The sequence below is a fragment of the Uloborus diversus genome, chromosome 5 (genome assembly GCF_026930045.1).
Source record: "Uloborus diversus isolate 005 chromosome 5, Udiv.v.3.1, whole genome shotgun sequence".
Lineage (NCBI taxonomy): Eukaryota > Metazoa > Arthropoda > Arachnida > Araneae > Uloboridae > Uloborus > Uloborus diversus.
In genome coordinates, this window is record NC_072735.1 from 113,611,501 (window position 1) to 113,638,051 (window position 26,551).

Sequence of the window (26,551 nt, forward strand, 5' to 3'; positions counted from 1 at the left end):
CAGTAAAAACTTAAGTTTTTCATAACTCTGGGTCTGGAGCAACTAATATATCTCACACAGAAACACATAAGGTATGGTAAAAAAAAAAAGTTTGCAAAAGCATTACAATTTCTACTAATAATGGAAGCTCACTTAATCTCACATCATATAATTTTCATTTGTCTAATAGGGTCTGGTGGGGTAAAAAGGTCATAAAATACAGGTTTTTCAACTTTGTATTCACATCATCAGTTCATAAGTTTATTTTACCATATACTTGTCTAGTTATGTAGCCAGAATTAGAAAGCAAATTAAACAATGTATATTTCATTTCTACGTGAAAGAAAAGTGTGAGTATCATTAACTTAAAAGAGTTAGTAAAAATAAAGAAGTTTTAAAGCTCTTCTTGAATCTTTAGTGCATTACTTACAAAAACAGCTCAGTATTGGTCCTCCTAAAGAAAACTGAACTAAAATGCTTTTATCAAAAAAGCAAAAAGACCTATTTTTATTTATTAATTTAAAACTAAAATTTAAATTCCACCAACATTTGGAATATAAATTTGAGACACGTTTTGCGAAAAGAAAGGAAAGACATTACATGGCTCCATGAAATGTTTTATTGATGACATAAAGTGATAAAGTAAAGATGAACAAACATAATGGCTACATTCTCTATGGAAACATACATAATTGTTTTTCTTTTTTACCACTTTTCTTAAAAATTAAGAAATTTTTCATGACACATAGTTTGAGATGGTTAGACAATTTGTGAATGTTTCTTAAGCAAATCTTTTTAAAATGTCAAAATCTTCCTTCTCTCTCTCTTCTATCTCTTTCTCGACTCCTTGACCTTCGTCTTCTTTCACGACTGCGAGATCGAGGTTTACGCTCTCGGCTCTTAGATCGAGATCTTGAGCGTGACCTGGAAGATAAGTCCGTTTTCACACATGCATACACTTACTTAAAATAAATGGTGATAATTACTTAAGTAATACAGAAAGTGAAGTAATACTTTCAATGCCACATTTCATTGCCAAATCCTAAGAGGTCTAAATGAAAATTTTGAGTCAGAAAATTGCTCTTTTTTACGCATTGACGGAATATTGTACACTTTTCTTTGTCTGATTGCTGAACATGTGTCACTGGACACTTTTATGTTTGAGGTAGACGATGCAATGCAGCTAGTGAAATATAAAACTTTTTAACTTACAAGAAGCAAATTTCCTTTTGTTATTCTTGGTATAGAATATTATAATTAAAACACTTTTATCCCAGTGGGGTCTATTTGAACAGATTTGCAAGATAACAGGTATAAAAAGTCAAACATAGAATCAACAAAATAAAAATACAAACCTTCGGCGACGATGTCTTCCATACAATTCTCGACGCAATTCTCTGGATATGGGTTTCAAATGCATAAAATTGCAAAAGCCACTCCTTGTACACTCACTAAAATAAAAAAATAATCATTATTAAAAGGAAACTTATCCATATAAATAAAGCTGAAAATATCTGCATGTGTGTAGGGGGGGGGAGCACCCCCTCACACACATGCAGATATTTTCAGCAGAGGGGGGTGCCTGCTGGTTGCTTACAGGCTAAATGAAAATGTCCATAAATCTATTTTCGGATCTATTGCGTTACAAGCAGTGTTAAAAATAAAGTCACTAAGCATATTTTGCGACCAAAATTTTAATTTTCACTCAGATTGCAAGTCCTAGGCAACAAATTTGGCACTTAAAAACTCTTTATTCACATTTAAACTATTCTTCTCTCAAATCATTGCAATTACAATTCACAATTGACGTGAAAGAAATTCCTTCAATTTCGACATCCTTTAAATGGATACTTGCATTATTTCTACACAATGTTTTCTTTTGGTAACCATACACATATGTTGTAGTTATCAAACTTAAGCATACATGGAACCAAATACAGAAATTTTATTCATTATCAGTGCTATAGATGGAAAAAGGGAACTCCTCAGAAGAAAAGGTGGTTTAAAACCAATAATCATTACTTGTACGATAACAAACCAAATATTTTGGGGAACGATACATTCTTAATAATTACTGACATAATTGAAGAGCATGGAATTCAGCATGAAAATTTTCAGTTGATGATTGTAATAAAAATAAAAAGAAATTTTATTGATTTGTTTCTTTATAAAGGGTAATAAGCAACAAAAATGAGAAACATTTGATTCTCTATCAGATAGAATAAGAATTCAAATGAAAGAATCAAACATGTAAAAACAGTAAACAAAATAATTTTAGAATCGTATTTAACAGGACTATGCAATGAATAATGTAAATAACTACTAACATCATCATTGAAAATTTGGGTAATGAAAAAAAATTTAATGGTGGGGAGGTAAAAGTATAACGAACAATAATGTGTTTCCGGTGTAGACGGAAATACAATATTGTTTGTTATTTATCTTTGTAATTTTTTTCGCCAATATCAAGGTAATGACGTACAGAAAATCAAGGTTATAAAATAAAAATTCAACTACAAAAATAAAGTTAAAATATTAAGTGCACATTCGTTTAAATTTAATATTTTTCCAAAAACAATAGTTATAACCAATAATATGATAATAATGATTAATATCATGTTTACAAAATGAATAAGTATATATACAAAGAAAAAAATAATTGATTTTTTAGTTATTAAAAAAAAATCTAAACTGTGGTAGCACATGATCAAGGGTAATGGTGACTGTCTCTCACAAATTGCACTTGGAAATATTAAAAAATATTCAACTACATGTAATACATACACTCTTAATCAATACAATAGGGACTGATTCGAAGAAAACATATTTATTAATTAATACCGAATACCAACTAGAATGTTTCGTATACATTATTTAAAAACTTAACTCATTCAATGCCACTATATGAACCACATTAAAAAAATTAAAGTTTTCATATATTTTGAGGTTCAATACACATCTCTAATCATATGTAGCTGAAATTTTGCAAAAATATTTATTAGGTTAGGATATGGTATGGTCCCAAAATGGCAACTCGGCGTTTAATGGGGGGTAACATACAAATCCCTGCCACTATTTTGATACTTGAACAATATCTGACTATATCCAGTTAGAAAACACTAAAATGATCTTTATGTAATTAGAAAAGTTAGTTATTAGTAATTTAAGTATATATTTAAAATATTCAAACTTTGAAATATCGAACTTATAAGTTTTCATGAGGCCCGGATCTATAAATTTTGTGCTCCCCTGCAACAAAATATGTGGAAGCTAGCTAAAGAGGCCTGCTGTGTATATTTGCAATGTTAATAAGTCTTAGTGCTGGCCATTTTCATTTTTTCTCCCAAGTTCTTGGCCCGTTGGGCCCTTTAGGGACGTGCCCCCCCCCCTCGCGGGTACTCTGATCCAGGCCTGGTTTTCACTTCTTTTCTTATACATTTGTTTACAAAATAGAACTTTGATCACATAATTTAATACCTTTTAGCAAAAAGCCTTAGGTTTTCCATATACAAAAAGAGAAGTAGTAAGTCTCTTCAAGTAACCTTGTTGAGGATCCAGTAACGATAAATAAATGACAATGACCCACAGCACTAGACTCATATAAAACGGAACTAAGGTTTGTTTGGGCTGCCTAAGTGTATTAGTTTTATCATAGGCGAGGGTTTTTTAGCCTACATTTCGGTTGCTTCACAACATGTTTGATGAAATGATTTACATCATCATAATGGTTTCAGAGATTAATGACCTGCATGTTTCAAGTTGAGGAATTAGCAGTGAAGCTTCACCGATTTTACCCAACAAATTACAATAAATTGTAAAAATACAAATTGAGACAGTTATCGCATTATCTGTGATCTAAGCAATTTCGATTATTTTTTTCCTCTCAACTATCCGAACAGAATCTGGCAGTTCACAAATAACTGCAGTCATCGTCTTGTAATACACTAAAATACATTATTTCTATATTTTTCATGGGTGCAAGTTTGGTGATGTGTTCAAGACGTAAAATATTTTGAAGCACCCCCCCCCATGCTTGCTTAAGGAAAAATTTATGTGCATAAATGTTATAAATTTTGACTATGGTAGTTTTGGAATGTGTTTACTGTTAATTTTTCGCTTTTGACTATTCTAACAACATGGACCTAGTTTAAATTGTAATATTTAAGCGTTTTGATATCGTAGTTCCAAAAACATAAAAACCACCAATAACAGAGAGACTGAGGGCTCTCCCCCCATTTTTTTTTATTTTAAATTTTTTTAAATTGAAGTCCAAAAAACGTAATGAAAGGCCATTTTGGTAAAGTTCAAGGAAAGGAGGGGTTCAGGGGCTCTCTTACATAATTTTTTTCGAACTGACAGTCCCAAAATCACAATATTGGGCAATCTCGGAAAATATTATCGAAAGAGGAGGGAGGGCGCTGGCTATCCCCGAAGTTGAAGCTTTGAAGATTTTGAAATTAAAGCTTTGAAAACGAAAGTACTCCATCTTTCATAATATATATACGCTTTTGAATGCATTACCAAAGAGATGGAGTTCAGGGATGGAGTTCAAGAACTCTCCTTCGGAAATATTTCGAATTTAAGTTCCAAAAACGCAATTTTAGACGCTGTTGGATGATGTTAGGGGTAAAAGCGTTTGGGGCTCCAAGCCATTAGTTTTTTGCAGATTGTAAACCTTTTTATTTCAGAAATAAAATCGCTTGGGACATAAGATTTTCACTTTTGCAACATACATCAGTTCTGATAGGAAAGTCTACCGATAACGCGAACAAACCAGAAATGAAAGAAAGGTGGGGGATGGGTATGGGTGATTAATGAACTGGCACCAGGGACGTGGCGAGAGGGGGGCACGTGGGGTGTGAACCCCCCCCCAGATTTTTTTGAGTCGGTGTTTTCAACAGATCAGTCGGCAAAAATGCATGAATGGTATATTTTAGTTTGTAATCAACTTTTGGAACAACAACAAAAAAAAAGTTATAAAATGAATGTAAAAAAAAATGAAGAGTTATAGAATGAACGTAAGATATACCAGGGCTGCGGAGCCTTCGACTCTGACTCCTTTATTCCAAAATCAGCTTGACTCCGCAGCCCTGAAATATATTATTCGGCTTAAAGTACAATTTTTCTCAAGTCGGCATTTGTGTAAAGTAGACAGAGCAACAGAATTTAAAGAGACGGTACGACGGTACACATGGGGCAGCAGTAAACCAAGTACTGTCTTATCTACTCTTACTGGGAAATGAAAAAATACCTTGGGGGGGGGGGAGGGGTGATTGTTTGATCATTGTCTAAAATGAACGAGATCTCCAACCTATGGTCCACGCACCACATCCGGCCTAAGAACAGATTTGGTGATTTGGCATCAGTGACTGAGTAATAAACAGCAGATAAGACAGACGTCACCAAAACAACGTAGCCACCAACATCTACCCGCCCTAGATGAAAGACCCTTTATTTCAAAATTTCTAACAAATGAGAGAGGGGATAACAAAATATGCTATATTCAGCTCTTTGCTGCATCCAGCAAAAATGTAAAAATCATGGTTCTCATTTTTTGTGTCTCATATTGATTGAGATAAATTTTTGTGGCTCACAAGTTCCCATTTCTTGCTATTGATTTAATCCCGAATTCAGTGTTTAAGAAATTCTTCCGTTGCTTGCTTTTATCTTGCTTCTGATGCATGATGCATGCTGTCCATCTGTTTAGCACAAGTAAAATAAAGTACTTTTAAATTAAAAAAACGCCTTAAAAAACACCAAGGAACTAAAGAGTAAAAAATAACCGATTACACTTACTATTTCCTACTCAAAACTAGAAATGAAATTTATTTTACAATTCCAATACAAAAATCAACTAAACTAAACACCCAATTATAAAATAAACACTGATTTTAATTACTATACAATGAATTATTTTAAATACCTAACTAATTATATACGATCTCTTAATTTTCAATAACCTATTGAAGTCGGGGCCTACCTAACGTAACTCACAACCCACCGAATCCTGAATTAAACACTAATTTAACTAAACACGAAATTAGTCTTTAAAACTGAATCTATTCAGTAATGTTAGGTAGTAGTTCTGAAAAATATAAATGTGTTAAGACTTCAGTATTGTGGGTTAATTTGCGGACTTACCCTCTTTGCAAGAGCAGTGTTTTCTTGCAAACTTGTGCTGCGGTTATTTTTTTCGTTTCCTTTCTCCCCCCCCCCATTTCCATTCTAGCGAGTGTAAGATTGAAATTCATTGGAACTTAGTATTTTACCAGAAACATGTCAAAGATGCAAGAACAGTTGTCCATCGCCGTTTCAAACCAGCTTGAAATTTGCCTCCGATTCTATCCAGAATTCCCTTTCTAATTAAAATCTTCTAACTCCCTGATAGTTCCCGTTTTGCCTGGTATGTGGATGTTCTTTGATGTGGTGTAAACATTTCATCCCGTCAGCAATCACATTCAACCAGTCATTCAGATTCAACTCTAAGACAATTTAAGAACACACATAATTTTCATTTATGCGGCGATCAATTCGAAAAATTAGCGAGAATAGCGAGTAATTCCGCAATCTGCAATTCAGTGAGTTGGAAACAACAGAGCTACAAAAAAAAAAAGTGAAATAGCACAAGTCTAAAAGTCACTCCTCCAAAAGCACGTTGGAAACAAAACAAGCCCATGACCGAAAATCGAGAGAATGTCTATGTTTACGGAAAGGTCCAGTAATTTAAGCATATTTTTCAAACATTCAATTTTTCTTTTCTTAGTAAAAACTGAAGGAAAGCCACCGAATTTCTTTCCGTCCCAACCTCCAGAGTGGAAAAATTGTCCAAGACGGAAATCCGTCCTGAGACGGAAGGTCTTGCACCCTGATATCAGTAAAATTTCCTATTGAAATCAAACCCCCTTACTGAAAGCCCCTGATCTACTTTATTGTATTTATTTCAGGGAGGCCCACCCGGGGGAGGGGCCCATGGCGCTGACTCAGCTACGGATATTTTTAGGGGGAGGGGGATAATTTTAAAGCGATCTTTGATCGCATTTTAGGGGACTCCGTCCGTGCTCTGCAGAAATTAAGAGGGATGCATTAACTTCCTTAGGGAGGATTGGAAGCCCTATTCTTTCAGAACTTTCTTCTAAAAGAATGGAATGTCACTTGTTTTGATAAAAGCACCTGCTCTTGACCTTGAACAACAAAAGAGTGTTTACAATGAGAAAATACAAAGGGGGCTGTGGCTTGAACAGGAAAAAATAAAGAGATGAGAGTTCATTCATGCAAAATGGGTGAAGACCATTTGTACTAGCCATGACTAGCGCTGCTAATCAGAACTCACCTAGTCTCCCATTTTGGGACTTCAGTAAATAAACTCCTATAAAACTCCTTTAAATTATTTTCAGGGATGAGAGTGGTCAAAGAGCAAAAAGGAGGAAATCCAAAAAAAATTCGTAAAAAGGACGATATCCGAAAAAATTTCGTGAAAGAGATGATATCCAAAACTGCACCATAATAGAACCTGGAAGCCATGATATTCAAAAATTAAACAAAAAATGGCTAATTTACCAGTTTTAAAGGTAATATGTATTAAATTAAGTGTAAGCAATAATTTTGTACAATTTGCTACATTGTACCATTTCTTGCAACAGTATTTATTCCTAAATGAATCTAAATTTTGAAAAAGAGGCAACAATTTCTAACCCCTGAGTCCTTGAATAGAGGGTTGGGGGAGTCAGAGGTCAATCTTGGCAGCATCACACAATAGTGTCAACTTTTCATATTTTTTAGAGAAAAATACATTTTTTTCATTAAAGACATTTGAGTTTATAGTGTTCAACAAGTGAGAGCATAAATTTTAAAATTAAGTCTGTTTTCAAAGTAAAAATTTACAACATGAAAAATCTAATATTTCTTTATGTGGTAGAACATACTTTTCATAATAATAGAAAATAAATAAATATATTTATTTATAAACGATTGGTTATCTTTTTCCTTGCATTGGAACCCAAAATTTGTTTTTAAAACTTCCTAATATGATTTCGGAATCAAAAGAACAACTTGCAGCTACCTCATTTAATCATGAAATCTCAAAACTTTTAATAAGCTGTAAAGCCTAAACCATTTGAGATTCACCAGAAATATTTTTTACACTTTTTTAAATACACAAAAAAGCAACTATGCCAAGTTTCAATAAAATTCGAGACTGTGGGTGCTAAGTCAAATTTTTTGTTTAACTTTTGCATTTTTTCTAAAATAAAGTAATAAAATATTATTGAAATGATGAATAAAATAAGAAGATATAAGGTAGCATACAGTAAAAAACAACCCAACATTAAAAATAATTGAAGTACTTGCAGGATGCAAAAAGATTGAAATCTATAACGAGGCAAGCAATTTTCGGCGCAGCACGTGTTCACGTCGTTGGCATGATTCCAAAACATAGTTTTTGGCAGATATCATGGAGGATGAAGATTCCAGAGGGAAATATAGTAAGAATAAGAAATCGGGGACCAAAAATTTTAAAAAATTGTATTTTTTTCCGATTTTTGAGAAAAATAAGGCTTGGAAGAGGCAAAATAAGGAGGAACAGGAGGAAAGGTTTAAAAAGCCAACAGAAAAAGCCGGAAAAATCTCATCCCTGTATTTTTCTTGACCTCTGTTTATTGTGATTGGAAAAAAGCTCTATTGAGTTCCATATTCTACGTTTCTAACTTTCTGCATTCGTATTAATAATTTTTAGGGAACTTTTTTTTCCATGTAATTGCAAAAACGAGAAATTTTTGTGAAATTGAAGTTTTTTTATTTAAAAAAATTACATTCCATCCTTAGTAATTTTGAAAAAAATTACCAAGAAAGTTAGGTAATCTATCATTCTCTTTAAAATAATTTCAAAATGATATCTTAATTACTTGATAAGGAAAAAATCTTAATCAAAGGTTCCCAAAATGTGAGACTTGGCAATTAATGGGTTAAAAAATTGAACCAAAAATAAAACTCAGCCAGTGATTCAGCATTTCACTTTCTGACATTTAAAAATTTTCACTTTAAAGATTTAATTAAATAAAAAGAAATTTTGTTTGTTTGCCTCTCGACAATGCATTGGTAAACATCAAAAATACCGAAATTAAGATTCTCATAGAGGATGCAAAGGGATCACGATTTTCAAACTGAAAGGGTTAAAAGTATAAAAACGGTATATAATAGAATTTAAGTAATATAACTGTAGAACTCCATTTAAAGCTTTACAATAAACATATCATTAATAACCAGGGCTGAAAACTATCAGTGGTATACTGATCCAGAATCACAAAAATATTAATTTGACCAGCAGAATATAAATTTTAATGGTCCATGGACCAGTTAAGTTTTACTCGGGTTTTCCTTTCAAAAATTGCAAGCACTTTAATTGTTCAAGTCTGTTGGAAGATTGTACTTACATTTAAAGTTTTTAGGTTTTGCAAGAAAAGATAGGTTTAGAAATTTCTACAGCACTATAACAATGTTTTTACAGCTTCTTTCTTTTCTTTTTTTATTTTTTGTCCGTTGGAAACTGTTAATTGACTCCACATATCATGTTACTTTTTCTTTAATTTTTTATTGCTTAAAACCAGGACATGATAATAGACCACTAAATGTGAAATTTAGTAGCTACTGGTCCAATTGGACTAGTGACAAATTTTTCTATTTTTCTACTCATGTTAATAACTATCAATGTAGTTGAAGCTAAATTAATATTAAAACAGCAATTCATTTTGAATTTCATAAAGAACACAGAATGTCTCTGGAATTACGACTTTAATAAAAATAGAAATTAAATTCATTTATTTGCTTAAGCATTTAAAAATAGAGAAAAATAATAGTCATTTTGAATGCAAAGTGATCGCATTTCCCAAAATGAAGACATTAAAATTATAAAAATGGCAAATAAAAGAATTTAATAAAGCAAAATAACTCAAGAATGCCAACTTAACAGGTCTATATGCTATATGACAAATATTAATAATTATCGACATAAAATTTAGAGTAAGGAAAAAATAGTAGGTGAGGAGACAGAAGCATAACGAAAAATACCGGAACACAATCAACCATGAGCCATCAAATTAACTTTCAAGTGCCAAAAATATTAAAATATTGAAATCTTTAACACGGGAAGCGAATTTTTGATAAGCACATTCAATGCTAGCAAGTTTCCTAAAAAATGTATTTATTAATTATTTACTAAAATTAAACAAAATATGCTACTCTAATCAAGCAAGTGTGAAAATAACATCTGATAGACTAAAATATTAAAATGTTTACAAGTTGCAAAAAACATTGAATTCTCAAAAACGAAAGGCAATTTTCTGTGATGTTCAAGTTCAATGTAGCCAAACTATAGTTCCAAAAATAAATGTCTTTGAAATAAACCTTAAATTAAGCTAACTAGAGGTAGCATATGTCAAAACAACTTGCATTGTTGGAAAATATCAAAATATTTACAAGATGCAAAAGGATTTCGCAAACACATAAAGCAATTTTTGGCAACGCTCCATATAAAACAAATTGCAGATGAAATATTTTTGAAGAGTTTTGAACATAATCTAATGATTTTTAAAATTTTTCAAGCACTAAGAAATCTTTCAAAAATTTTCAAGATTTTAAAACTTTTATAAGCATTTAAAAATGAACTTTTTTTGCAAGCACTTTTCAACAGCATACGAATTGTCCAGTTTCTTTCACTGTCGTGGAAGACTAGGTTTCTTCTGGAAAAACTCAACCAGGATTAAAAAAACCTTCTGTTTTCTGTGGTTTGAATATCAGTTTTGCTTATTTGTCATGAAAAAATTTGTTATCGCATTAAGAAATTTAGATATAAATAAATATGCATATTTTTATTTATTTTGCAACTTAATTTTCTTTTAAATTTTGGAATAGTGGGAGTTGTCTGTTAGTAAATCCAAGAATTCACAAACAGCCTGAGGTAAAGTTACATCTCTGAGTACAATACAGTACAGTACACACACAATAATTCCTGACATGTTTTAAAAAAATTAATTAATAGAAATACTAACCCCATTTCATACTGTCTGCAACATGCTTCACGAAAATCAGTTACAGGTGAGAGCTCTGCATAGATTGGTCTTCCAGCAAACCATCTCTTATTTAAATCTTCAACAGCTTTCTCAGCATCCTCCTCTCTTCTAAACTGCAGTTAGAAAAAAAAAGGTAAAGTAACAAAATTTTACATTAGATCACTAATGCATTAGAACTTTAGCATTTGACAATAATATTGAGATTAAAAGCTCCTACCCCCCTCAAAAATGGCAACAACGATGCTCTCTTTGCAGTTAATGTTAGTGGTAGACCAGCAAAAGGTCAGCCAGTAATTATTGAGTGTTACCCTTTCCATTTATTTTTTTAAAACTCTTTTTCTTCTTTCAAAAATTTACTTGTGTGTAGATAGCCCATCAATTTATGGATATTACAATTACACTAAGCAGGCCCAGATCTAAGTAATGGCAGATTTCGAGTGGGAGTGGAGGTCACTTTATTAAAGGGGCACGTGCCTTTCAGTGGTATAGAAATCCAGTAAGCAGTTAGGGGACTGCTGATTTTTTCTCAGGGGGTCCAAAATTTATAGATCCGGACCTGACACTAACATGAGCAAAGATTAGTATCATTAGGCGGGGATTGTTTTTGTTAACATTGCTTATTAGTTTGGTTTTAATCAGAAAAAAAGAAAACAAATTTCTAATGACATGAAAATGTATCAAATGGTTTTTAAATAATATTTTCGAGTTCATAAGGTGAAACATAATTCAAGAACTTTTTAAGGGGCAAAGTACATTTTCAAGGACACATGTATGAAATATACATGTTTATGTAGAGATACTTATTTTTAGACACAAAATTGTAATTATTATTTTTGATTAAGATCAAGTAGCATAAAATGAGAAATTCAAGACAATGAGCACAAGTTTGTCAAAGTTTATGCAACTGGTACTCAAAAGATGACGATACAAAAGATAGCAATAAAGGTTCAATCTGGACTAAAATATGCATGCACAGCAAGAGATCTGAAAATGCCTTGCATTGTTTAATCAATATGAATATTGACAACAGCGGAAAGGTAACTTGTTTGAAGATAACTTATTTGTTTCTAAGTTTCATTATCATTACTTATATTTCTTTACATTTCAGCACAAGTGCTTTATTTTATGGAAGCTCAATTCATTATGAAATCAGCAACATCCAATTTTTTGGACTTGGTGAAGATTTTACCCTTGATACAAAACAAGAAGTCTTCAAGAAGTTCGAGGCATTATGAAAGAATTGATGTATAAATAAATAAAAATAAGAAGACGTAACATTTTTTATGTATAATAAGGCTTAATTTAAGATTTAGAAATTCAAATATAATTAGCATGCATGCTTTTTACAGATATATGTAAAAGATCAGTGTAACATACACCATTATAAAAATTAATTTATAAACAAGTGCCTTAATTGTTCAAGAACACTTTCATTTAATTTTTGGCTTCAAAATATTAATGAGAACAGCATAAAATTTTATTTAATAAACATTTTCAACTGCCTAAAATTTAAAAAAAAAAGTTCTTGGGAAGTCGACTCATGCCAGTCAATGTTTATGAACCAAGAAAAGTATTGGGAAGTATGTGGGTTTTGAACTTCTATAGTTATAATTACAGCATAACTTTGATTAAACGATACCAGATATAACAATTAAATCAATTCAAGGATACATTTTACTGGTCCAGATTTGACTGCATTGAACATCTATGTTCCTTGATTTAACGATAACTTTTTACTGTTCCTTAACAATCGTTAAATAGAGGTTATACTGTACTAATTGCCAAATTATAATTTGCATCTACTTCTGGTTTAGCATTATTATACAGAAACCTGTCATTTAGCTAGGTATTTTGAAGAAAAGTGGGACATAGGATTTTTCTATGTTATGCAGCATTACATTTTCCTTTATGTCTCCTCGGCCCCATTAATTTTGTTTAAAAAAAAACACTAATCATACATTATTTACAATTTCATGGAAATAAAACTCACAAGAAATTGACAAAGATTTAATTTTAACATAAAATATCCTATTTTCAATGCCAATCAAATGCATCACTGAAAAAGCCCTATTATATACTTTTAAAGTTAGCCGAAAAACAATTACAATTTTTATCTTATGCACAGGTAGTGATCAGGAATAATGATTAAATTTGAACGCCTAGCTTTTTTAATACACACACAACCATTGACAAGATAATACATGCAACGTACAATTTGTTTAAAAAGTATCAAATATTAAAATAAACTCTTAAATTGAATGAGATTAATGTACTGGAAAAAATCTTGATCTTTAAAATACACTAAAAAGCCATTCAAAGACCACTTTCATTGAAGAGAATGAAAAATAACATCTTTTATACCTGGATTATAAGCATTCTTTTTCCCCATGTTTGACCATTTCAAATATGACAGGCCAGTAGTTAAGAATCTTTGACCAGTCTCTAATCAAGTTAAAAAATAATTAGTACAGATGAATTAAATATTGAAAACCTAAACTGAAAAGAATAGCTATGATGATGAACACAATCAATAACTTTCAGAGGCCTCACCATGGGAATTTTAAGCATTAAAAACAAGCATTTTTAATTATATTTCTCTTTAAGTACATCACGTGCTATTTTATTGAATTTGAAACATAATACTACAGACAAACTATTAATTATGACTACACAAATAATAGTCTTCATAGTTGAAAATTAAAATTATTGTTAGTGTAATACAAAAGATTCTGGGGGGTAACAACTTACCTTAACATAAACATTGCCAACAAGGTGATCCCCAAGATTATCACAAACATTCATTTCTTCTATCTCTCCATACTAGAAGTATTTCAGCATCAATTAAAACCAAGATAAACTGCATAACAGGAATTAACTTGAAATCAACAACAAAAATGTTACCTTATCTTCCAATTCCACAAACACATCTTCAAAAAAATTATCAAAATGTTCTTGAACTTCTTCTTCAGTCAAATTGGTCACTGTGGAAATTTATAAACCATTAATAACATTTTTCAACTGATAATGCAAACATATAAAACTACATTGATTGTCATATAATATGATTTCCCAATACAATCTTGTACTATTTACAGGGATGATAGTGGTTTCAAGAAAAATTTTCTGAAGACAATGTGGAATTATCAGAAACTCGAAACATTTTTAAGCATAATCTCAGGATACCTCACAGGATTATTTTTTCTACCACTTCTTTCACAGTTTTAAGCCAACTGACTTTTATGAGTGTAGCACTTGATTGTCAAAAGGAGCTATGCAATTTTTCTTACTTGTTCATCAATAATGATCTTGCTGAAAAAGTGAGGAAATATCTTATTCAACTTTAATCATTATGTATTGCATTTCAGGAATGCATGCCTCCCTAAGGGCAAAGGTACATCCCCTCAATATTGCAGACTCCCCCAAATGAGAAATATATTCCTCAAAACACTCCCCTAAAAATTTCAATGGCACAGCCTGCACCATGACCCCCCCCCCCCTAGGTGGGCACCCCTGAGCAGTTTCTAAATTTTTTTTCTAGGAATAGTTCCCCCTTTACCTATAAACATGACTTAGGACCACCTAAAAGTTTTAATACTTTAATTTCGGAAACTTTTTGAAAGAAGCTTCCTACACTCTTCCCCCTTAAGTCATCCAAAGTTAGCCCAAAACAGAGCTTTAAAAATTTCAAAAACGGAAATATTTCGGGTTGGGCGGCGGAATACCTCCCCCCCCTCATCTCATTGTGTTTACTAAAGACAGTGTAAGATTATTTAAGATTTATTTTTCTATTGAAAGAGCAACTCACCTCACCACATCGCAAACGGCAACCTAAAGTTTCAAGACTTCAATTTCGAAAATGTTTTGAGAAAGACCCCTGATTTCCTACTAACTCTAACTCACTCAAAAATAGCCAAAATAGCATTTCAATACTTCAGCATGGATATATTTTCTAGTATGTGGACGCCCTTTGCTGTGGCGTAAAAATTTCATCTTGTCAGAAATCACTCTCAATCGGTGATTCAGATTCAACTCTAAGAAATTTTAAGAGCGCACATAATTCTTCTTTATGCGTGTAAAGTTTGCAAAAAAAAAAAAAAGGGATGATTGAAAATAGCAAGAAAAAAGGCTAAATTTTCAATTAGAGGTGATTTTTTCGAAAATTCAGGACGAATAGCGAGCAACTCCGCGGTCTGCAATGCAGTGAGTTAGAAATAACAGAGCTATACCTAAAAAAAGTCAAACGGCACCAGTCTAAAAGCCACTCCTCAAAAAGCATGTTGCAAACAAAACAAGCCAATGGCGGAAAATCGAGAGAATGTCGATGCAAATTCGTGGTTATGAAACGGTCCAGTAATATTAAAGCATATTTTTAAAACACTCTTGCACCCATGCCCCTCTCCCCTTTTCCAGAAAAAAAAGCAGCAGCAGCATAGGTTTTTCTGTTTCTTTTTTAGAGAAAATTTCTTAGGGTCTACAAAGCTTATTTTATCCTAAAATTATAGGCATATCACCATTAAAAGTTTAATTCTTAGGTTGAATTTTATTTTTCTGCGAAAGTAGGGAACAAATATTGAAAATTTTAGGACAACTACCACCCCTTACATTATAGAAATTATGAAGTGTGTAGTACCATTATTTTAAAAACTCTAATTTTTGGAGGAACCTTACACTATAGTTTCAACAGAATTCAAAGCGCATGCGTAGATATCAGAATCTGCTCAGAGCAGGTAAATTCTTATTAGCGAAACGAAAACCGGTCAGCGTGGCCGAGGGGTAAAACCTCTTGCTTTGAGACTTGTCTGAGATTCACTTTGTGCGTTCGGACACCACTCAGGTTATTTCCTTTCTTAGTGCAATAAAAATGTCTTGTTTGTATATTAAAAAAATAATAAATAGTGTAGATTAGCTGTGGAAAAGAATGAACTTGACAAATATTAAACAAACAAGTAATTAAAAGAAAAAGCTATAAAGAAAGAGATGTTATAGAATGTTTTTTTTTTTTTTTTTTTTACTGTTATAACAAAATTTCAAGTATTGTAACCTAATCATTTATTTTTCTTCATTCAATTTAAAAGAATAGAAAGAAATTACTTGCTCATTTAATACATCCGGATAATTAAACCATTGAATAGTTAACTTGAAGTTTTTGTCTACTTATGATTAAAAATGAGTACCTACTTGTTCAAGAAAATCAGATGAAAGCTTATTTTTTGCTAATTTGAAAAATTTCAAGTAATTTCTCTGTATGCATACAGAAAATTCTATTGAAACTAAGGTTCAAAATTATCATGATATTTTATAGAATATTAAAAATATCTGATATTTTCAATCTATAAATAGTACAGTGCTTGCCGCTTACTAAAATCACATTCGATCTGAGGACATTTGATTTTATATAGCAGCTGATTTTAAAAAATGGCATACCTATATTTAAAAAAATGAAAGGGTTTAAAAATTTAAATAAATAACAAGGCCTTTAAAATATTAACATATTGTTGTTTGATTAACGTAATTGGAAAGTAAGGATTTAATATCATTTGAGACTGTGAGAAACGAAGGGATGTAAGAAGACATTTAAGTTTTGAATAAAACAAGTTTAAAGTTCAGATCCTAGGTAGGTTTCCATTGATTTCTTTCCTTCTAAATCATGCTGTATAGCAGCACCCACCAAGACTAATTGTACTTTCTCTTGTCCCAAAACAAATAATAGGTTCTCTTATGATTTGCACAGGTTACCTTGGAATTATTAATTTCGGCAATTACCCCTTTGCTTTTCACTGCCTCATTTGAAATTTGACAAAATGTTTTGTAACTATCAACATTATATTTCCCTCTTCGCTATAAAGATTTCAATGCGATAGTCTTCTTATCAAGAAGACTATCGCATTGTACAATAGTATCAAACGCTTTTCTCACCTCTATTAAAGAGGACAAATTTGGCACTGAGTTTGCCTCCTATCTCGAGACAGATTCCTTCACTTCTTGTTGCTTCTTTATCAATTTTTTGTGTGTTATGTCCCAAAGTCTGATTTCATAAAACAGCGGTCATGATTTTATTAACAGATGATTTTAACATGCTTTGATATTGCAATAATTCTGTTCTTCCAGACTTGATTTTAAAAAGCAGCCGATTTTATAATCCAGTGATTTTATTATTGACGGGTATTGTAACTGCATCCTCAAATCACTTTATTTTCTTCTATTATTGTTACAATATAGACTTAAAATTAATGCTTCTTTCATCATGTAAACATATGCATTTTATATAAACATTTACGTACTTTAGGTATTTATTGAGTTACTGCTTATAATTATAAAATAAAAAAGAAATGTTATTTTATAGCATTATATTAATGATATGTATCATTCAGTGGTGCACACAAGGGAAGGGTCCAGGGGGTCCAGACCCCTCTCATAGCTGTTGCATTCTTTTTTCAATTGATTATGATATTATGTATTTTATACGTAAAATAATTCTAAACAAAGGGTAAAAATAATTTCAGTTCTAATAAGTTAAAAAACAAAACCCTGTGGTTAAATTTTTTTTTTTAATTGTGCATTTTTCTACAACTAATTGCACAAGCGAGATATCTTTCTCGACTTTGAGAAGGCTAAAAACACACTTAAGGAGTACTATGTATAATGAACGTTTAATGGGTTCATGCACTGCTGAATTCAAGCAATGTTACCATCACACACTGAGGAAATTATAAAGTTAAGAAAAGAACTAGAAACTTGATTTAATTCAACGGTAATTTGGAAACTATATTTTTGACCAAAAAAGGGGCTACATTGGCAAGGAAACTATAACGACAGTCATGAATAAAAATAGACTCAACGAAATTTGGCTTATCGAAAATAAATAACATTAATTCTCTATTAAGTTAGATGAGAATAAATATTCATTTTGGCTTACGTTAAGTTCGACTACCGAAGTTTCCCCTTATTTTCAAAAATTGCATTATCAGAGGTCTGTCCAGAATTTTTCACAGGGTCCATCTTTTGTGAAGAATTTTGTGCAAAATCAATTATTTTTGTGAAAAATCAAATAATTAAAAAAAAAATTTTCCTGCATCATTGACACTTAAAGTTGAGTGTTTTCTCTCTTTTCTGTTGAGAATATCATTCTTGAATGTTTTTCTAGTATTTGAAGAGAGGGGGGAGGCATCGCTCCCTGGGAGATGGGCACCCCTCAAGTATCAATATTTATCTACCATTCTACATCATGTTAAATTATACTAGAAATGTTTTTTGTATAGTATTTAAAATAACTAAGAAAAAAAAATTAGGCAGGGGTTCAGCATTTAACTTTTTAACCCAAGACACTGTTTAAGAGCACAGAGTTTCGTTCAAACCTTATAAACTCCGTGATTTTCACAAAAATAAAAAAATATTTTATTTGTTTACCTCTTAACTAAGCGTACTAAACATCGAAAATTCGAAAAATCAGATTTCCACAGCGGATGCAAAGAGATTGCAATCCTCAAAGTAAAGGAATCAAAAGTATAAAAAACGGCTTGTAAAATAAATATTTTTGATAAAATTACTTTTGAATTGCATTTTAGAGTCCTATGATAAACATATCATTAATATCTGGACACAGTTGAAGCAAAAATAAATAAATAAAATAAAAAATAAACCATCGATTCAGCATTTTAATTATTGACTCATAAAAGAAAATGGAATTCCCCTTTAAAAACTTGAAATAAGCTTTGTTACAAAAATAAAGAGACTTTTCATTTATTTGCATCCTAATAAAGCGAAGTTAGCTTGAAAAAAAGAATAAAATATGATTCTCATATCGGATGTAAAACATTGCGTTTTTCAAAATGTAGACATCTATAGAAAAAAATAACGGTAAATAAAAGTTTATTTAAAGTTAATTATCCTTTTTAGTATCGAAAAACCAAACCCATATAACTTTCTCCCAAAATAACAGTTTCACATCGCAAAACCAGACACAAAGTGGCGATAAGTTTAAATTTTGTAACCCTATCTGAAGCGATCACATCCGCCCCACTCATACTATCCTATGTAGTTCTAAATTCATTTCGCTGTATATTATTGATGATTAAATCATGAGTGGGGAGAAAAGTGCTTACTACGCCTATTCAGAGAATGTTGACGCTTTTCCAAAGAAGTTTACAACAACACCTCCAAAGAAGTTTACAACAACACCGCTGCATAAAACAAACAGGCAAAATTATAAACCAAACTGACTTTATGCTGTTAATTTCTTTCAAAGAAATCAACAACAGGCATTATATTTATTTGGCAGTAGTAATTATTTATGGCTTGCAGGAGCATCACAAGAGTGCTGATTTTTTTTTCCTTTTGCAAAATTAGCTGATTTTGTATAAGTTTATTCCTCTAATTTAACTTTAAATATGCTGTATTATTTTAATTTGAGATTTGCTCTTTCAATAAACAATTTGTGAAAGATCTGTTTTTGTTTACCAGAATTTTGTGAAGGATCCGTTTTGGTTGATCGGATTTTTGGATTTTTGTGAAAGGTCCGTTTTGGTTGATCGGATTTTTGTGAACGGTCCGTTAACGGACCCAAATTTGCTCTGGCCAGACCCCTAATTACCCATTACATTAGAAGAGATGGCATGAAATGAATGAAAAAGAAAAGAGAGACCCTTATTGTAAAACAACAAAAAAAAAGTAATAGAGAAATTTAAAAAAAAAAAAAAATCTGGGCTTAAAGTGTAAAAAAATGAGGGTATCAGACGCTGTGTTTGACCACAGTAGAAATAAATTCTGCCTACTTTCAAGGCACTTAGAATAAAACAGGCCAAAATCTGAAAATTAAACTTATAAAAGCTTAAAATTAATTTAAAATAAAAAAAAACTTAGTTTTAGGGACAATCTAGAAAAGCCCTGCTTCAAAAGTATTAATGAGTGTAGTGCTCCTATTATTTTCAGCAAACTCTGCTCGATGTCCTTTGGCATACGCCTGATAAATACCCTTTCAAACAATTTCTTTTTCGCAGTCTCATGGGGGGGGGGGAGGGGTGGAGGATAAAAGAGGCCAGTATAAGTTCGTGTACACCAACGAAACAAATGTCTAAAGGGAGCGGATGCTTAATTATTTAATTTTTTTATATATTTTTTAGTGCAGACCAAAACTCTGCAACAGGGCTTCATTGTCTGCAACAACGTTTCCATGTCGCAGTGTTTCTGCTGCTGAGCTCATCAGGAAATGAAGCACCCGAGATTTGAGTTAAGTCAAAGTTGCTTTCTTTAAAATAACACTTGGAAAAAATGCAAACTGCTTTTAAAAATACAGATGGGCATTTTACAAACTTACAAAATTTGCAATGAGAGCCATCAGCAGACTGTGCCGAGTTTTGAGGATTATGATACAAGTTTTGCAGCAAGACAGTCTATAAAAAAAATACATATATGAATAAATACATTTTATTTTATCAAACTCTTAGTATAATAATATAACTACGAAGCAATAAACTGTGAAATAAATTTCATTTGTACCTGACTAAATGTAGGTTTGTTGTGAATTCTAGAACATCTATCACCATGACGGCATGCTCCAATTTTAAAGTAAAAGGAGCAATTTACCCTGCAAAAAAATAAATATAAATCCAATGTTTCAAATTGATAAATTTTTAACATTCCAAAAAGTTGAAACTGGACAAATGTTACAATGCAATATACCAGACAGCCTGGTTATCACATCTTTCGACTGCAGTTTCGTTCTTATTAGAACTCCTCAGTCAGGAATAGTGAATAACCGAGCTGGAGGCATATCTCATCAAAACTAAGAGTGCCAACTAACTGCTAGATAAACTGAATTCATCTCATCAGTGATGGTTTGCAGCTTGGTGCGGTTCGACTCTTGAATTAAAGGCTAAGCTTGGGTATTTAACAGTAAAGTTACCACTTGTAAGCCTCTAAGGCAGAACTACATGCAATATACCAGATAGACCGGTTATCACATACTGAGACTGCAGATTTCTAATTAGAACTTCTCAGTCAGGAATAGCAGATAATTGAGCTGAAGGCAGATGCCATCTAATTGAAGCTGAGAGTGCCAACAGATTGGTAGACATAAATTTATCTCACCAGTATATTCTTATTGCTAAATACCCAAGCTCAGCCTTCAATTCACCAGTCAAATCGTACTATGTTGCGGACACTAGCTGGCGAGATAAATTCACTTCATCTACCAGTTTGTTGAAAGGAGATGACATCTGCCTTAAGCACAGTTTTTCGTTACTTCCGACTCAGGTGTTCAGTCAAGAATGAAACTGCAATCTCAGAATATGATAACAGGGCTATGTGGTATATTGCATGCAATTGGGCAATTCCATGGTATCGGAGATGAAAAATGAAAAAAAATTTCTCAGTTATATAAGTTCAGTATAAACTGTTCCAAAATGATCAAATTTATTTACAAGATACTTACTACATCCCACTGAAAAAAAAAATCATGTTAGTTTTTCAAAATCGATTCCTAAAGCATATATTAAAAAAATTTAAAGAGTTGGTGCCGGACGTAAACGCACGAATAGTAAAGTTGATGGCTCACTTAAAAATTATTAAAAGTCTGTGAATTGGCTCACATTTTAATTTTAAAAACAGCATATTTCAGTTTTCAAATGATATTATAAAGAATAAAATTTAAAAAATATTTTTAGCTTGGTGTCGGACATAAATTTTCGGTGTCGGATGTTAATTGTTCATATTGGATGTAAACTACTGCTCTTAAATGTAAATACATAACAATAATTACAGTTATAAATATGTAAATTATAGGTCACATATACTGAAACAAAATTTACCAAGTAGAAGTTGATTGGGGGAAGTAGGACACTGGGGTAAGTGGGTAACCCCCAAAAACTGATATATCCATATGGTTTTTATACATTTTTACATTGAACATGTCATGGTTCATTAGTGATTAGTTTTGCATATATTAGGGTTACATGGAATTTTTTTTTCTAGGTCAGAGAACTTAGTCCAAAAAGAAGAAAAAAAAATCTGAAAAATATTTTTGTGCGAGTTTAAGCAGCATTTTTCAAAGAAGTGTTTCCTGGTTAGCATTTATTTTTTTATGATCATTAAACATTCAAGTACAGTTTAACTTAAAGTGCATACTGCAATCAGAATTTTTGAATAAAATATTATTAAAAACTGTTTTAGAGGAGGGGCCCCATCAGGGTTGTTGGGTTTAAACCACGTTGGTTTAAACCAATTGGTTTTTGAAAAAAAAACCATACTTTTTTTTAAAAAATGTTTTTTTTTAAAGCCAAAAAAAAAAAAAAACATTTTACAGGTTTACATTGATTTTCCCACACATATTGAAAAATGTAAAATTAAATTTATGCTAAGTTCCTAGCTAAGTTACAGAGATATACTAAAATTGCAAAGTTGCTTCTTCAAAATGTATACAAGCTTTAATCGAAAAAAAATATTAATATATTTTTTATTTCATATATGTGCCATAAAGCAGATTTCAGTCAACTTCCATCATTATGCTTAATTTGCATGATTAGTTAAGATTTACTAAGGATTGAATCTTTTATTGTAGATGCAATCCATTATATTGCTCACTCCTGTTGCAGGGGTGTGACATTTTTGCCCATTTATTTGCACTTTCCTGGAATTTTAGCTTTGACTTGTAAGGTAATCAACAGTCTAACTTAATTGTTTGCACCTAAAAATTAAGATTTGTTCTGTAGGAGAACACAAATAATATTTTTTGAATCAAATTTAAAAAAAAAGTTTCTACTTCATATTATGGTACATAATAGTTCCTTATATTATAATGTAGGAAGATTAAAAGATAAATTTTTAAATTCCCAGAACAAAATGCAAATGTATGTGTAAAAATTGATTGAGAAATATATAAATCTTCACATATAAACTACTCTCCATTGGTGTTTTTTTTTTTTTTTTTGAATTCTGTGTGCTCAAAAGATTTTGATTGGCTATACACCTATGCTGCTTTATGACTATTGGATGCAGATAATTCTTAGTCCCCCCCCCCCTTTTGTTCATTGGAAGCAGAAAGCTATTTTAATTATTTAATTTAGTTACAAGATTTTGTTCTTATCTCTTTAATTAATCAAGAAATTAGGTATAATGTGGCTATTGAATAACTGTTAATTACATGGAACCTTAATTACCTTCCGAAAATTAATTGTTTTTCTCGCAAATAGTATTTAAACTAGAGACGTACCGAGTACTCGGTAACTACTCGGTACTCGACCAATTTGCCGAGTACTCGGTACTCCGCCAAATTCTGATCAGATACTCGGCCAATACCGAGTATTTGCAAAAAATTGAATATTGTCCAAGGTAAAAATTGTCCCTAAAATTTATAAAAAAAGAGCAAGCATTATATTCTGCAATCATTTACAATTAAAATTTATAAGTCAGATTTAAATTATGAGAATAATGAAGTTTGTAATGCTTCAATAGAATAAATCTTTATTTTAATGTCCCCAAAGTTAATAAAACTTATTTATTAAAAATTATGCAAACAAGGTAAGTATACAAAATATGGAGTTTTTATATTAAAAATGGATTTTCGCTACAAACAAAAATTAGTTATAAAAAATATAAAAATACCTTTGCTTAAAAAATAAAAGGAAATATAACAACGTCATATATGGACAAGGAGGTCTATACTATATTCCAATAAGTTCAAAGTTCATCACATGTGTGTCGGTGGTTCTTCTTAAAACATAATTGGTACTTGGTAACTCGGCCGAATATTGAAAGGCCGAGTACTCGGTACTCGGCCAAAGTGCTACTCGGTACGTCTCTAATTTAAACCAAAAAAAAACCTGGTTTAAACCAAAAAAACCTGGTTTAAACAAAAAAAAACCGTTTTTTTATCAACCCTGGCCCCACTTACCTCGTAAAATTTCGTTATAAGAGGTCTCCACACTATGGGGTAAGTGGTTCCTCCAGTCAGTGAGAATTTGAAAATCAAAAGCAACTTGGATGAAATATTTGTATTAGTGAAATACAAGACAACTATGATGACTTAGTAGGAATTGATAGTTTGGCTACAAAAGTTGGTGACTAGTTATTTGTGAAACTTACCTGAAAGAAAACCTTTTTCAAGATTTATATGGGTTTAATGTTGATAATGGTTCTTCCTTAGCCAACTTTAAATAGACTCAGTCATTTAGTGTTTCAAATTTCTTTTTCCACTGATAGTTTTGGCAAATTTGCCAAAATTGATCTTAATCAACTGTATTACGTTCATTAAACACACCTTTTCCCAAAAGGGGTCCTACTTACACCTATCAACCCTAAATGTATATATACAATAAATTCACTAAGTTGTTTTTTATGCATGTTTCACTTTACCTTTGAAATTAAAGACAAAAAAAGGAGAAACACAGTTGAAAACATATGATGTTTAAAGGAATGTAACAGTGTTGGACGTAAATAATGTTGCACGTAAAATTTTTTTACGTCCAACACCAAGATTTTAGTAAAAAATATTCACTTGTTACAAAATGAAAATAGGTTACATCAAAGAGATTGAAATTCTTATTTATACATGTATGTAGCTTTACAATTATTGGCTCAGCATAATTAACTGCACATTTTGGTGTTGGACGTAAAACACTTAATGTACCCCAGAGGAATTCTTTTACAAATCAAAATGAATTATATTTTGACATTTTTGCAACATCACCAGCAAGACATTGTATCTGTAAATGGTTATTCATCTCAATTCATAATATTAGTAATTACTTTTTGGAAAAAACAAAATTTCTATGAGAGTCGCCAAATATGGTTTGAAAATACTCAAGATGTGGACATGGGCGCCCATATGCAAAATTGTAAGGGGGGGGGGGGGCTCAGAAATTTTAACCATACTTTAGCAGGATATTTTCCCCATGGAGGCAGATTTCGGGACAGATTAAAGTCATTAAAACTTGACATTTTTAATTATTTATTCATTAATGGCTGGAGAAGAAATATTTTTATATTTTTGCAAAGAAAAAAGTACTAAAAGCAAGGAAGTTTCAAGGGGGGCTCGAGCCCCCTCTTGCCCCCCTATATGGGCACCCTTAGATGTGGACTTTAGTTTAACCTCCTGTAATTTATTTATACTTGAAATGATCAAATTTTAGACAGGCATTTCAAAATATACAACTTTTTACCTTTAAAATGACATCTCATTTGTTTAGAAATTTTAATTTTGAAAATTGGATCATCTGGTTGACCTTAACATGGAATTGCCCAGTTCTGCCGTAGGCTTGGCTTAGGGGTGGTAAGTTAATGTGAAATGTTACAATGTTCTATATCAGAGATGCACAATCTATGGTATGCGGGCCAAAAGTGGCCTGCAAACTGAATTAGCCTGCGGCACAGGATCTAAGAAGGCCAATTTTACTCCCATTTATAACTACTGCTTCACAAAAATCGCATTGCACTTTTAATAGGGGTGTAGACTGATTCCCCTAACTGAAGGACTTGTCATTCATGCCGGCCTTCTGGGATGTGCCCTACATGCACATCCCACACATTTCCATTAGCCGCAGGTATTTGAAGTGAAATGGTGTGTGGGGTGGATAAGCAATGTTTTGGTCAGACTGACCTTGAAGATCCCAAAAAAGAAATACCCCTTAAAATTTCAATGGTGCAATTTTCGCAGTTCAAGCCCAAACTAGGGCTAGTTGACTTATCTATGCTGCTTACTATACTCAGGGCACACCCCTCCCCTAACAGTGAAAGTACCAATTGCCAAATTAACAATAAATTTACATACCGTTTTAAATGAAATGCAAAAACTTGTTTTTCAATTTTTTAGCGTTCTTAAAATTATCATTTAAAATGGAAAAACAATGAATATGAGGGGAAAACAATGTCAATGTACCACACTGTTTGAAGTAACTGATAACACTTTTAAAAATTATATATGAGTTAAGGTTTGTGAAATGCAAGCTTGAGAATATGCTTTATTATCAGATGAAAAATGTATATCATAAGAAATCAAATCGCAGTGAATAGTTATTGAATAGGCAAGATAAAATTTCATCCTCAGTTTAAGAAAAATAAAAGGACATGTTTAACGACAGTAAAATATTTAGCGCGTTAATTTGCAACTAAAATACTAATCATATCAATGACGGCAAGCAAAAAATCTTCATGAAACAGGAGCCGAAAATTCATGACGCATAAAATTTTAAACTTATGAATCAGAATTTTTACAACAACAACTGTTCAAAACTATTGCCGAAACATATTGGCGCATTGAAGGCAAATGACAAAAGTAATCAAGTCTTAATAATATCTATTGCTGCTACTTACTTGTCTTTTTCAGTTCCAAAAATCGAAGCTAGGTATTCCGCCATAACGATGCTCAATTTCTACTGCAACTGCTACTTTTTATTATAAAAAAGTGTTGAGGAGTATTCTTCCCTCTCCATCCTGTAAGCGTTGCATCCTCGTAGGCTACGATCTTATAATATACTTTTCTGTTTTCGCATGCATAGAAGAGTGTCATTAGGAAAATA

General features: G+C 31.8%; 1 protein-coding gene across 1 annotated transcript; it reads right to left on the minus strand.

Annotated features, from left to right (window-relative positions):
* Positions 1–580: 580 nt before the first annotated feature.
* Positions 581–26,456, minus strand: LOC129222016 (splicing factor U2af 38 kDa subunit-like). The gene is made up of 8 exons (XM_054856432.1): positions 26,346–26,456; positions 20,538–20,625; positions 20,356–20,431; positions 13,944–14,023; positions 13,791–13,862; positions 11,022–11,155; positions 1,335–1,430; positions 581–903 (listed from the first exon to the last, which is right to left on the minus strand). Exons 1-8 carry the CDS (start codon positions 26,387–26,389, stop codon positions 783–785), a joined length of 711 nt encoding a protein of 236 aa, XP_054712407.1. The 5' UTR covers positions 26,390–26,456; the 3' UTR covers positions 581–782.
* Between the last annotated feature and the right edge of the window lie 95 nt (positions 26,457–26,551).